The 14617-nt window shown below is 45.3% G+C and overlaps 1 protein-coding gene across 2 annotated transcripts in view; it reads left to right on the plus strand.

Annotated features, from left to right (window-relative positions):
• The window catches only part of ESD (esterase D), a 31000-nt gene extending 22644 nt beyond the window's left edge, over window positions 1–8356 (plus strand). For both annotated transcript variants that reach the window (XM_045289063.1, XM_004714062.2), the window contains 3 exons: window positions 479–577; window positions 5912–6079; window positions 8124–8356. In XM_045289063.1, the coding sequence (XP_045144998.1) occupies window positions 479–577; window positions 5912–6079; window positions 8124–8204 (348 nt within the window). In that variant the 3' untranslated portion in view covers window positions 8205–8356. The remainder of the gene's footprint in view (window positions 1–478; window positions 578–5911; window positions 6080–8123) is intronic.
• The last annotated feature ends 6261 nt before the right edge of the window (window positions 8357–14617 follow it).

Below are 14617 nucleotides of genomic sequence, written 5' to 3' on the forward strand. Positions count from 1 at the left end.
TTCTTTGATGCCTGATACCTGATCCCATCGACACCTCGTGATCACATAGGCTGGTGGGTTTTGTTGCTTCTCAGCTAGGTGGCCGCTTGTTTATCTTCAAGCCTTTAAGACCCCAGACGCTATGTCTTTTGATAGCTGGCCACCATCAGCTTTCTTCACCACCTTTGCTTATGCACCCTCTTTGTCTTCAGCAATCGTGTTTTCCCTCCAGATTGTTTATCTCACCTGTCTTAAGGATGATGAGATTTTTATGTAAACTTTTTGAAGTCTATAAAATACATCACTCTTACGCTTTCTCTATCATTTAGTTCAAGCTTTACCTTTGTTTGAATGGATGAGCCACACCTGACTAGTTTGTTTCTTAGACTTTTTCAACAAATTGCAAGTAACATTTGAGTTTTTAAAGCACATTGTCAATATTTATTCATTTTTATTTAGAAAAACATAACATGTTTTTTTTCTTTCCTTTATTTTGAAGTCAGTGTCAGCATTTTCTCCAATTTGCAACCCTGTGCTCTGTCCTTGGGGCAAAAAAGCCTTTAGTGGATATTTGGGATCAGATCAAAGTAAATGGAAGGTAAGTATTAGATGGCTATCTTGATATGACAGATTGTTTTTAACTAAGTTTTTGAACGTGCCAAAACTCTGTCTCTATATAACAGAAACATTAAATTCATAACCCATTCAAGTGCGTGCAGGCTCCAGAATTAAGAATAAATAGCAAGAGCGTATACATGTTGTGAGGTACCATCAAGTCAGTTCTGACCATGGCGATCCTATGCACGACACATGGAAACACTGCAGGGTCCTGGTGCCACCCTTACAATGCTCCTGTGCCTGAGCGCACTGCTGCGGCCACTGCGGCCGTGCGTCTTGCCGAGGGGCCCTCCTCTTCTTCCCTGCCCCTCCAGATGACCAAGCACGATGTGTCTTTTCAGGGCCTGGTCTCTGCTGACAATATGTCCAAAGTATATAAAACAAAATCTTGCAATCCTTGCATCTAAGGTGCACTGTGGCCGTACTCCTTTCAAGACAGATCAGTTTATCCTTTTAGGAGTGCACGGTACTCTAAATAGTCTTCTCCAGCACCACACTGCAAATGCATCCATTCTTCTACAGTTCCTTATTCCACGTCCAACTGTCACATGCATGTGAGACAATGGAGACTACTCGGACTTGTGTCCGGTGCACGCTAGTCCTCAAAGGAACAGTCTTGCTTCTCAATACTCGAATGCATCTTTGGATCTCTCGTGCTGCTGCCTTGAGTATTGATTGTGGATTCCGGCAAGACACACTCCTTGACAACTTCAGCCTTTTCTCCATGTATCCCAATGTTACCTCTTGGTCCAGTTGTGAGGATTTTCTGCTCCTTTACATTGAGTGGTAATCCTTGATCTTCATCAAGAAGTGCTTCAAGTCCCCCTCACTTTCAAAAAACAAGGTGGTGTCAGCTGCGTATCGCAGGTTGTTCATAAGCCTTGCTCCGACCCTGATGCCCCATTCCTCTCCATCTAAGCCAGCTTCTCGGATGACTTGCTCAGCGTACAGAATGACCAAGTCTGGTGAAAGGATTCCACCCTGATGCATAGCTTTTCTGATTTTGAACCCTGCGGTCTTCCCTTGTTCTGTTCTCACCCCTGCCTCTAGATCCATGTACAAGTTTCTCATGCGCACACTGAAATGTGTTGGTATTCCCATCCTTCTTGAGGTTATCTAAAGTTTATTAGGGTCTACACAGTCGAATGCCTTGGCACAGTCACTGAAACTCCAGTAAACATCTTTCTGGTACTTTCTGCTTTGAGCCAGGATGCATCTGGCATCAGCAGTGTTATCCCTTGTTCCACCACCTCTTAAGAATCCGGCCGAACCTCTGGCAGTTCTCTCTCAGTGTACTGCTGCCACCATTGTTCGATGCTTTGAAGCAACATTTTACTTGCGTACAGTATCAGTGATCATGTTCTGGAGGTTAAGCATTGGGTCGGGCCATGTTTCTTTGTCATGAGCATAAATACGGATCTCTTCAGTCAGTCGGCCAAATAGCTGTCTTCCAAATAGATGAATGAGTTCTTCCAGTGCTTATTTCCATTGGTACTCCATCCATTCCTGGAGCCAGCAAAGCGCACCTACAGATACATATGCAAAGAAAGAGAGCGACACTACTTTTCTCATCGTCCTGAACTGTAGCCAGTATGCTAAGGTTGAGCTTTGGGTGCTACTGTTACTCCCTTTCAGTGTTTAATGCTCGCGTATATTTTCACTTACGAATTAATCATAGCAAAACATACCACATATTATTAAACTTAGACTTGCCTGGTATTAACTCTATCCTCAATTATACAATAACAACCAGGAGACCTAGCAATTATATTATTTGGCGTCTATTTCAAATCTTACATCTCAGATTCAGGTTTTAAACTCCAGCCTTGCTAATGTTCTGAGATGGATATTACGTAATTTACGTGGATGTGACTATTCCCGACGACAGGACTGCCTGTGTAAGCATGGGCAGTCGGTGCTTTGAGATGGGGATAAAAATGGCCCTTCCTCTGGGGGACATGGTGTTCTTGTGTAGCCATTATGAGCACTGGAGCGTTGTTAAGTTTTCTAGATGAACTCTGAGTGTCGAAATGGCCTAGGACTAGGAGCTTTAAGAATGATGTATACGTACAATTGTATTTTGAGTTTTCAGTTCTGAGTCTTGTGAAGGAGAAGACCGTCTTTCCCATTCGTGGGGACTATGTTGTAATCTGAGAACGAGGCGGCTGTTGTTTAATTTTCCTGTTGGGATAAAGAGGAATAAAGTTAGAAGTCTTAGAAACTAGAAGCAGCACAGTTTGGTAGGTCACTTCCGCTTCCTCTCCTGGCTTAACAGAAGCACAACGTCAAAGGGAAACGTGCTTGGGGGTTTGATTTGTTATGGTCAGTGCATAAGCGGTGCAGCCTGTGAAGGTGAACTGATAATCAAGAATACTGAAATGTGGCAGGTGAACTATAACATTGGCAGCACCTCTGATAACAAAATTGTCAAATCAGGTCTTTCTGAAAGCTCGTGGGAATGAGCAGGCGTGGTGCTGTGCAGTAGATGGCAAAAGACAGGACTGGATGTCTTTCCGTCTAGAACTAGAGCCAATGGGGATAGACTTAAAAAAATAGATGACTATTTTTATACAAATAATATGCATGTCAGACATTCTCTGCCCATGCACATTCATTTCATAAGCCTGTATTTCAGAGTGGCCTACTGTTCGCTGGCTCCACCCTCCCTCTGCCATTGCATGTGGTTTCTGGACTTGTGTAACACCGTCGACTCGGCCATCCTGATGATTTGAACTCCCAAATCCCAGACTATATCCCTTCATCCCACGTTCTTCTCTTGGAAGTCTCCGACAGGTGGTCAGCCACCACACCTAGTGTTTGCAGCTTGCCCATGAGCCCCCAGGTGTGATTCCTGTGTGGCCACCAGCTTAGTGAACGTAGCCTTGAACGTTTTTGTCTTTGTAAGTATCCACACCATTTAAAATTCATCTACCCATACCCTCATAACTTGACAGTCCATCCTCCTTCCTGATTACAATAACCAACCATATAGGTGGGCAGTTTTGTGAGGGGCCTGGTGAAACTCTCTTGAAAATCACCATCCTTCTAGGTTGTCCCACTCACAGGCCTGCGAAGGACAAGAGTGGCTCGGGCCCTCTAGTGCCTGGTGGTTGTAATGGCTGTCATTTCCCCCCCAGAGCTGCTGCAGCGCTGGTGGTCAGAATGTAGGACGCCAGTGCAGAGACGCCTAGCAACCCTGTAGGGCAGAATGCAACTGCTCCCTAGGATTTCACAAGCTATAAGTCTTTACAGGAGCAGAAAACCTCCCCTTTCTGCAGAGCAGCTGGGTTCGAACCACCAACCTTATAGTTAGCATCCTAACATGTCATGCCACCAGGGCTCCTTCACACCATCATACTTAGCATTTACACTCTCCCTTCTTTGTGTTGTTGTTGTTTTATTTAGTTTGTTTAAGCCTACCCATCTTTTGTTCTCAGTCTCTGGGAAGGGACCAGCCTGCAGACTGGCTCTTGCCCTGACAAAAATGCCATTCCTTTTCATAAATTTAGAAATCCATATGCAACTTGCCTCGAAAATTGAAGTTCCCCTTTAATTTGCCAGAAGTTACACTTTGGTCTGGAGTGTGACAGCAGAGGTAGCTGGAATGTGCTCCCTTCGAGCAGTTACGGAACACATTCCTGTAAGTCGGTGCCCTGGCAGGCGGCTTCCCTGTGGGCCAGGGGGTGTGTTCTCATGGATTCACCTGCTCTGGCACGTTTTCCTTTCTCCAATCCTGGGTGGATGACTTTTCAAGCTCAAACTGCAGCTCACTGCTGCTCTGTTACAGGTTTTCTTTGGTGTTTTTGCTCTTGCATCTTTTTTCAGTTTGAAGTCTCCTGCACAGGCCTTGCATTTAATTCCTGACGTCATCTTCGGGGGGTTCTAAAAGTTTTATAAAGTGAAAAGGTGCACATGTAGCTGATTGCACCTAGCAATGAGATCTCAAAATTCAAATAGCAGGTGCACAAGAAGCACGGGTCTTTTATGTTCTCACAAGAGACTAAGGTGACTCTCCATTATTGATCAGACGTTGGCACTAATAAGGCACAGGTCAATGTAAACTCCTAGGAGGGCTCTGAAAGGTTGGTGGCAGTTTCCCACGAACTCCGAAGCCCTCTCATGACCAAGTCCAGCGTAGCACCATGGCTTTAATGGGAAGATGATCTGAGAAGGTTTCCATGGTCATTTCGTCAGTGTTCCTTTGCGTGCCCCGCCAGTTAAGAGCCAGAGTCAGAAGATGGCTGTGGTAGTGTGTCAACACAGATTGAATTGAGACTCCTTGAAGCCAGCGCAGCTTCCCTGGGTTTATGGGCAGGCTTTAGTAGTTACATGTTGGACTGCAATTGTCAAGGTCAGCAGTTCAAAACCACCAGCCGTTCCTTGGGAGAACGACAGGGCTTTCCGCTCAGTAAACAGTTATCGCCTCAGAAACCCCAGGGACAGTTCTGCCTTCCCTTATGGGGTCGTATAGGCCCGCATCCGCACCGTTGACGGTGAGTTTTTGTTGCAGTGGGTAGGCTCAAGGTTCCAGGTGTTGACCCAAAAGTGGCAACATGAAAGGTTTCCCCTTGTGTCATGACACTATGAGAACTAGATGGCGTCTGCAACCATTAATGAACATGTTGAGCCAAGGGTCCTGTAGCACAACCTTTATCCAAAGGAGGAGATGCAGAATGCCATTCGGATTTCTCTGGGGCCATAGCAGACGGGCCCGCCGAAGAGCTGCACTGACATAATCTTCACACTTTGCATCAAGCCGAGGAAATAGACCGGCTTAATTCGTCTCCTCTGCCCGCCCTTGGACATTATGCTCTTTTAAGAACGATAGAGTGGATCAAATTGAACAGCGACAATCCAAAGGCGCGGCAGAAAACTTGGAGCGCAGAGAGTGTTCCTGGGGAGCAGATGTCAAAACAGCGTGGTAGGAATGGTTGCTCGCCACAGCCTGTAATTGGGGCCGTTGGGCTGTATGGGCAGAAATCGGGGGATCTGTACGCATTGTGCTGTATGTGTCTCAACAACTAACCTAAATTATGGCAAAGAAGAGACCACCCAACCACGAAGGTTCAGGACACTGGCTTCTCACTTGAATGAGGAAGAGGCTGTCGTTGGGAAATAGACTTCTGAAGACCGTGTCAGGAGAAGCCAGGCGAGTCCAATTTAAAACCAGCACGGAAGTCTATTTCTTATTTAATCATCCTATGGTTTAAATAACCTTACATTTTTATGCGATGCTAGGGTAGCCTGAAGGATCCTTTTTAAAGCACTGTTTCATTGCTTCTTCAGTGGGTCTCCTTTTTGTTTTTCCTGGCAGGCTTACGATGCGACTCATCTGGTGACGTCCTACCCAGGCTCTCAGCTGGACATCCTGATTGACCAAGGGAAAGATGACCAGTTCCTTTCCGATGGACAGCTGCTTCCTGATAACTTTATAGCTGCCTGCACAGAAAAGAAAGTCCCTGTTGTTTTCAGATTGCAAGAGGCAAGTACTGCGAAGCCATTTTGTTCAAAATAATGTTCCTGAAAAAGCAAAGCTTCGTAAGTCGTCTCTCTGCCTGTCTGTCTCTGTGCCCCAGAGTTTTCTAAGTTGTAATCTTTATGGACGCAGACATTTTTCTCCCACAGTGACTGGGGTGTTCAAACCACTACCTTTTGATCAGCACTGATTGCTTGACCTCTGTGCCCCCCAGGGCTCCCTTTAATCGCATCAACTCATTTTACCCTCACACAGGGGTCAAGTCTAAAAGTATTGCTACAGATAGTAGAAACTTTATTACAGAAAAATATCAACATGTGAAGCTATCATTTCCTGACATGATAACTTTCTACTCCCCTAAAGATCTCCAAGCTCAGAATCCCACGGAGCTTCCAGAGGGTCGCTGTGAGTCAAAATCAGCTCTGGCAGCAAGTGGAGAGGGGTTAGCCTCTGCCAACTCAAGAACTACATGCGTGGGCAGTGCTGTTCTTGACATAAGGAAACTGTCCGTTAGCTCTAAACAAATCGGCCAAGAGCCAAACCAGGTGGTTTTTCTACGGGCCTGATCTTGGAGGACTGCCACACCAACAGCCGCTCGGCTCAGCCTTCGTCGTGCCAGCAGCCCTGCCGCGTGCACTTCCATCGTTTGTCGAGGGCGAGAGTGCTTTTCAATCCCTTGGGTGACTTTTGTAAACTGCTGCTCCCAAGACACAGTCTGTACTCTGGAAGTAAGACAGGCCTTGTCCCGGGAAACCCACGCGTAAGTGCTTAGAAAGGAGCCACGATGGCATCGTGTTACCAGCTTGGCTGCTGGTTGCAAGGTCAGCAGTTCAAAACTACCCGCCAGTCCTCAGGTGAAAAAAACGGAGCTTTCTACACCGATAAAGAGTCACCATGGGAAGCTCACGGGCAGTGCCACCCGGTCCTGTAGAGTTGCTCTGAGTCAGCGTCCACTCGATGGCCGTGAGAAGTGCTTAGAAAGATCCCCTCCGGCTGCTTTTCTGCCCTCTGCCCCCTTCCCCACCAGAGATTCTTCACGAGGTTGAATCGAGCATTGAGTGGGGGTATCTTTCTTAGACTTTGTATTGCGTTCAGTTTATCCGACCTTGTATTTTAATTGTGTAGGGAAAGGGTCTGGCACTTAACACCTTTGGAAAGTACTTCCACGTAAATGTCCCCCTTTTCTGTGAAGCTCCCTCGTCGTTTGCTCAGAGGACACGGTAGAGTTGCTGGAAGCCCATGTTGCCCCTCTACCTGCGCACGTACTTGCTTGCCGTCCACCAGGCACAAGCTCTGTCTCAAGCAGAAGCTGTCGGCTCAGCTCCTGGGCCCTCTACGCTTTGTTTCATGGTAGTTTTCAAAAGGGTTCATTGTAGCCAATTGAGTATGTGAGCGTACGTAAAGTACATGGAAAAATTCCACTACCTTTTCATTCAGTTTTTCCACAGACTTTTTGAAGTCCCCTGTGTTTACCAAGCGGGCTATATTCCAAAGCCTTGTCAGGTTTAACGGATTCTTCTTCCTTCAAAGTGACAAGGTGCCTTCAGGGTATAAGAGGGGAACTCGGCTCTCTCTTGAGCTGTTTGGCGCACACACAGGAGGACCGGGCTTTGTCTGCTGCCTCCTATCTACTGCTTCATGTGCTTATTTTGTGTCTAAACAGGCACTTGATTGTTGATGTCGGTGTGTTTCTTAGTGAGCAGAGGCGTCCCTCCTAAGCTCTGTAAATCCCTGATTCTTTTCATCCTTCTGATGTGGCCACATCTATACTCCGCACATTTAATTAATATGCCATCTCCCGAGCACATTAATGGCATTGTTGGAAAATGGGGCTCGGCAGGGTGCATCTCTATTAGTCTTTGTGGCTCTTTTAATAAACCCAGTGCAAGATACTCATGTGCAGATGACCTTGATTATTATTATGACCCTTCTTTGATTATAGCACTCACCCTTTACAAGCAAACAAGGTGCCATGGTTAGTTTACTTATCATGTGGAATTTGTCTAAATGTCAGACCGATACCTCATTATCTCTCTCTTTTGTCTTCTAGGGTTATGATCACAGCTACTACTTCATCGCAACCTTTATTACCGATCACATCAGACACCATGCAAAGTACCTGAATGCGTGAGAGCCCTCAGGTGCTAGAATCTCTCTGGAATGAGACCGGTCAGAGTAAACTGAACGACAAAGGAAAAGAGATGATTTCCAAACAGCGGACTTCATAATCCTGAAAGGGTTTCATTCTACAATCAAAGCTCCTGAATAAATACATGGAACCTACTTCTGATTTTAAATTTCTTTTACCAGGGTTTATGTGGGAATCTTGAATAATTTATAGCATTTTTTGAATTCCTTTGGAAATTCGTACTATCGTGACCTCCGATCATACGATACAAATGCCTTCCGTATGAGCACTGGGGAGGAAGACATGATCTTAGCTCCAGCCCCTCCCCTTTCTAGACCTTCACCTGTGCAGGCAGAACCCTGCTGGCTAGTGGCTGAGTGAAGAAACCGATTTAGAAATGTTAACGAGAATTCCCTATCATCACACCGCTCATTTGTGGGCAGATAAGATTGGAAACCATATTGTTTCTTGAGCCAATGATCCTATCTATTAAACCAAATAGATCTGTGTGTATTAAGTTTCTAAAAAAGGAGTTTAGGGCTTAGGTGCTAACCCAAATGCTGGTAGTTGGACCCCGCCCAGCAGGGCCACAGCACAGTGACCCGAGGTCGGCCTTGTAAGGTTCAACTAGCAGCCCCTCTGCGTCAGAGCAGAACTGACCCCAAAGGGTTTCCAAAGCTATCATCTCTACGGAAGCAAATGGCTCGTTCTCTTTCTCTTACTGAGCAGCTGGTAGGTCCCAAGCACGGACTTCCCCACAGTGCCACTGAAGCTCCCTTTGTAAAGATTGCACCCTAGAGAGCCCAGGGAGCCGCTCGACTGTCACGGGTCACTGAGTTGAAAATCCACCCGTTAACAGCTAACCAGTCTCTAAGTAAGTAATGAGATCAGGTATGAAAATAGCAAAGTCAGGAAAACTAAGGTTCACATGTGATTGTATCTGCAAATATTTTCTGAGTCACATGCAGAAAAGGTTAACCTGGTGAACAAACTATGAAATGTAATCAGTCTCTTTGTAAGTATGAAACTGTGTTATTTTAGTACTGTAATAAACATGTTTGACACTTGATTCCTGAAGACTGGTCTTACCAGCAGCAGTCTTTCTGTTAAAGCACATCAAGGTTCAACTCAGAGCAACCCTGTGTGTGTACAGCGGGACAGAGCGCCGCCTCTCCTTGTCCTGCGTCCTTCCTCACGCAGGTGGTTGTCTGAGCCCGTTGTGGCAGCCACTGTGTCGTCTGTCTTGTTGAGGACCTTCCTCTGTTTTGTTGCCCCCTTACTCTGCCAAGCATGATGGCCTGCCCCAGGAACTAGGCTCTCCAGATAATACATCCAAGCGTTAGATAACACCCAGCAAGAGTACATGTTTGTAATCAAAGAAGGCTGTTAAGTTCTAAAGGGTCCAACAATGAGACTGTCGGGTTTGATGCCAATTCCCAGTGACCCTGCCCTTTGTACAACAAAACAGTGCCGGGCCCCACGTTACCCTCACCTTGGTTTTGTTTGGGCCCAGTGCTGCAGCCACAGTTCTCAGTCCTCGTGGGATTTCAGTATTGATCGTGCTAAGGAGCCCTGGTCGCTTGTGGGTTATGAGTTGAGCTGCAAACTTTAAGGTCAGCAGTTCAAAACCTCCGAGGAAGAAAAGGCTACCGTAAAGATTTGTAGCCTCTCTGCCCAGGGGAGCAGTCCGACTCTTTCCCACAAGTTCGCTCTGAGTCCGAATAGATTTGAAGACGTGAGTACCAAACCATGCCGGTTGCATTTGGAGTCGAACTGTCCACTGTGCTTTCAAAGCTACGCTCTGAGGAAGAAGGTAGCCAGAGTCTGGGTTCCAATGCTAATCGTTCATTTAGCGGCCAAGCATTTAACCACTGCACCACCATGGCTTCTTTAGATAGTACTGAAAATACAAAAATCAGTAATAATCCAAGGGAAATGGAGAGCAAGTGAGAAAAGTGACGTGACATTGTGGCATGGCAGTCAGTGAGATGAAGCAAATTGTGTATGAACTGTTAAATGGAAAACGAATCTGCTCTGTAAACCTTCGCTTAACTCACAGCAGGTTTTATAAAGGAGGGCTACTAAGTAAGTATGAGTAGTCAAGAGTTGAACCTGGTAATAACTTACATAGACGGCATTCTACACAAGGTTGCTCTTGTCCAGTCTTGTGCCTGCTAAGAACGAGCATTGAATGCATGACTGTTTTGCGTGTGGTCGATAATTCCTTCGTAAATACAGATAACTGTGTTGTCGTGAGATAATACCAGTCAACTCAACCAGAGAAGCAGAACTAGTAGGAGAAATGAAGATATAGCAACCAACTTCTCTGATTAAGGCTTTCCTTGTTCCAGGGGACAGGGGGCCTGCCACTCTACCACATGCTCTTGGTGCTGCCGCTGCCACTTCTCCTCCAGGTCTCTGGTTCACAGCCCTCGGTTTCTTAGAGAGAGGGGTTCCTAACACTGGGATCTTCTTTCGTGATGATAGTAACACCCAGCTTCCTGCTTCTGGGATGGCTCATGTTCTACCCAGCAGGATGGGAACATTGACTTAATTCTTGAATTAGAGTTTCACGTTTTTATAGTCAGGATCCTGTTAACAATCATTCACAATGGAATCATATAAGCCTGTCAGCATCTTCTTCCCCCACCTTCTCTTACCCATCAGTGAAAAAGGAAATCTACCCAATCTGCATGGTCTCACCTAGTCATTTGGTGGGAGTTACAAAGACTAGGGCTAGGAAATATCAAGAAAATCACTGCACTATAGTAACCTAGTGCTTAGCTAAATATTAGGGATAGGGTTAAGGGTTGGGCTATTGCGAAGCCTAACGATAGGGTTAGTTTAGAGTTAAATATAGTACTAGCGCCACACCTATGGTTTCATATAGTATTAGAATTATATTTAGTCTTAGAGTTAGGGTTAAGGTAGGTAAGAGTGTTGGGTTGGGCTAGGCCTATCAATTAGTCTATTGTTTAGGTTAGGGTTAGGGTTAAGGTAAGAGTGTGGGGTTGGGCTCGGCCTCTCAATTAGTCTATTGTTTAGGTTAGAGTTAGGGTTAGGTTTGCTGTAAGGTTAATTTGAGGGGTAGGTTTGGGACTTAGTAAGGAGTTTTGCTAGGTTTAGGGCTTGGTCTAGTGTTTGTTAGGTTTGGAGTTAGAGCTTATGGTTAGGGTAGGCATAGTGCTTTTTTAGCGTTAGATTAAGGTTTAGGGTTGGCGTGAAGGATTCAGAGCTAAGTTTAAGGTTGTACTTAAAGTGGGGTTATTCAAATAAGGTTAGGGTTATGGGTGGAATTACCGTTAATGTTAAAGTTAAGGGTTAGGCTTTACTGTTAGTGTTACTGTTTGGATTATGTTTAGAATTTGAGTTAGAGGCTACAGTTAGGGTAAGGGGTCAGCATTGGGGCTAGCTTTAGAGCTCTAGGTTGGACTAGGGTTGTCTAGTGCTTAGTTTAATGTGAACTTTAGGTTTGGTCTTAGAATTAGATGTTGGACCAAACTTGGGCTAGTGTTATATAGTTAAGGTTGGGAATAAAGGTAAAAATGGGGATACGGTTAGTGATAGGTGCAGTTTTCAGGATTAGGAATTATTGTTTAGGTTTAAGGTTACATAGAGTTATGGTTAGGGTTCAGATTAAGTTTAGGGAGTTGGGTTAGGGTAGCAGACAGGGCTAAGTTAAGGTTAGTACTACTAGGGTCAGGGTTAGAGGGATTCTTAGTGTTATGCTTTGTTAGGCTTGATTCTCTAGAGCAGCAGTTCTGAACTTGTGGGTCGTGACACTTTTGAGGGTCACACGACCCTTTCACAGGGGTTACCTTGTTTCCTAACAGTAGCAATATTACAGTTATGAAGTAGCAATGAAAATAATTTTATGGTTGGGGGGTCACCACAACATGAGGAACTGTATTAAAGTGTCACGGCATTAGAAAGGTTGAGAACCACTGGTCCAGAGACACAAATCCAGTGGCATTCAGCTACGTATAAAAATGAGTTTTATATAAAAAAAAATTATAGAGGAAGGAACTAGGAGGCAAAGGGCATTTATAGAGGTCTGAATATAGGCATGTATATATGTAAATATATTTATATATGACAATGGGGAAATAGATCTATGTGCATATATTTATAAGTTTAGTATTAAGGTAGCAGATGGACATTGGGCCTCCATTCAAATACTCCTTTAATGCAAGAACACTTTGTTCTATTAAACTGGCATTTCATGATGCTCACCTTCCTGACATAATCATTGAAGACAAATGGGTGCATAAGCAAATGTGGTGAAGAAAGCTGATGGTGCAGGACTATCAAAAGATATAGCATCTGGGGTCATAAAAGCTTGAAGATAAACAAGCGGCCATCTAGCTGAGAAGCAACAAAGTCCACATGGAAGAAGCACACCAGCCTGTGTGCTCACCAGGTGTCGATAGGATCAGGTATCAGGCATCAAAGATCCAGAACATAAAATCATATCATTGTGAATGAGGGGAGTGTGGACTGGAGACCCAAAGTCCATCTGTAGCAACTGGACATCCCCTTACAGAAGGTTCGCAGGGAGGTGACAAGCCAGCCCGGGTACAGTATAGCACTGATGAAACATACAACTTTCCTCTAGTTCTTTAATGCCTCCCCCCCCCCCACTATCATGATCCCAATACTACCTTACAAATCGGGCTAGACCAGAGGATGTACACTGGTATCGATCAGAGCTGGAAATACAGGGAATCCAGGACTGACAACCCCCTCAGTACCAATAGTGAGAGTAGAGATATCAGGAGGGGAAGGGGAAGGTGGGGGAGAAAGGGGAACCGATCACAATGACCTAGATATAACCCCCTCCTTGGGGGATAGACAATGGAAAAGTGGGTGAAGGGAGACATTGGACAGTGTAAGACATGAAAAAAATAATAATTTATAAATTATCAAGGGTTTGTGAGGGAGGGGGAGTGGGAGGGAATGAGGAGTTGATACTAAGGGCTCGAGTAGAAAGCAAATGTTTTGAGAATGATGAGGGCAACAAATGTACACATGTGCTTGACACAATGGATGGATGGATGGATTGTGATGCGTTGTATGAGCCCCCAATAAAATGATTTTTTTTAAAGTAATCATATCATTAGGCATCCTGGCCTAGCACAACTTAAGTCCCTAAGTCTGATAAGCTGGGGTCCTCTTCAGACTCATGCAGCCGCAGGCTAATCACGTAGAAAGGTGAAGCGGGATGCAGGAAGATCACAGGCTGCCAGGAGACGCAGCTGAGTGGACCCGAAGTTGGTGGAGACAAGGCAGGGCGCTGACAGCTCTCAAGGTCAGGTGGCCCACGTGGTGCTGACCCTGGAGGCAGGCAGAGACCCAGCAACCAAGAAGGTAAAGGGGAAGAGAGAGAGAGAGAATAGGAAGTCCCCAGTTTCTCCCTTCTAAGAAGGCCACACCCCAAGGAGGCCTCCTCAGGCTGTGACCTGATGCACAGGTTGGATTTCAACCCTACACATCCACAGAAATTCAAGTTAACATAACAGCCAACTTCCACAGCTTTTAGTTACATAGCACCCAACCACCACAGGTTTTCGTTATGTAACACCCAATTATCAGAGCTTTCAGTTATGGGTCAGGGTTAGGCCCAATCATGGCTAATTTTACAAGTTTCACAAGGGCTGGGACTAGGCTTGATCGTGTTTTAGGCCTAGTTAGTGTTAGGGTTATAGCAAGGTTTATGGGATGGTAAGTGTTAGGGGTAGAATAGGATTATGGTTACAGTGTTGTCAAGATAGGGATAGGGTTGTAGTTTGGTATGCTGTTAGGTTTAGAATCATAATTTGGGGGAGATTTGGGGTTATTGTGAGGTGTCAGTCTAGATCTAAGCCTAGGGCTTGGTGTCGTATTAGTTACTGTTAATCCTTAGGGGTTAAGGATTAGGTTTAAGATTTGGGGCTAAATTTAGGCTAGGCCTAGGGCCTGGCCTAGTATTAAGATTAGGAGTTAGTGTTTACATCAGGGTTACTGGGGGATAGGGTTAGATATTGGGGTATGGGTTAGGGCATTTGGGGGTCAGTTAGGGCTAGTCTTGGTCTTGGTCCAAGGTTAGGGTCAGAGTAAGGGTTAGGGTTAAGGACATGAATTACTGTTAGCCTTAGGGTTGATGGGCCAATGTAAGTGATGGGCTTAGTTAATAATGGAGCTAAGATTAGGATTATGGTTAGGATTAACGTTAGGTCCAGGATCAGGGTACAGGTTACAGTTAGAATTAGGGTTAACAGTAGGGCTAAGGCTATGGAAAAGCCTGAAGTTAGTGTGAGAGAGTTAGGAGTGGGTAAGAGGTAGCATTTCTACCACTCAGCTATCAGATTGGGGTCCTATTGAGTGTTACGATGATGCTGGAAACAAAGCCACCAACATTGCAAATACCACCAGGTGGT

This window comes from Echinops telfairi, unplaced genomic scaffold (genome assembly GCF_000313985.2).
Source record: "Echinops telfairi isolate 266 unplaced genomic scaffold, ASM31398v2 ScPeMD7_24;HRSCAF=84, whole genome shotgun sequence".
NCBI classification, from domain to species: domain Eukaryota; kingdom Metazoa; phylum Chordata; class Mammalia; order Afrosoricida; family Tenrecidae; genus Echinops; species Echinops telfairi.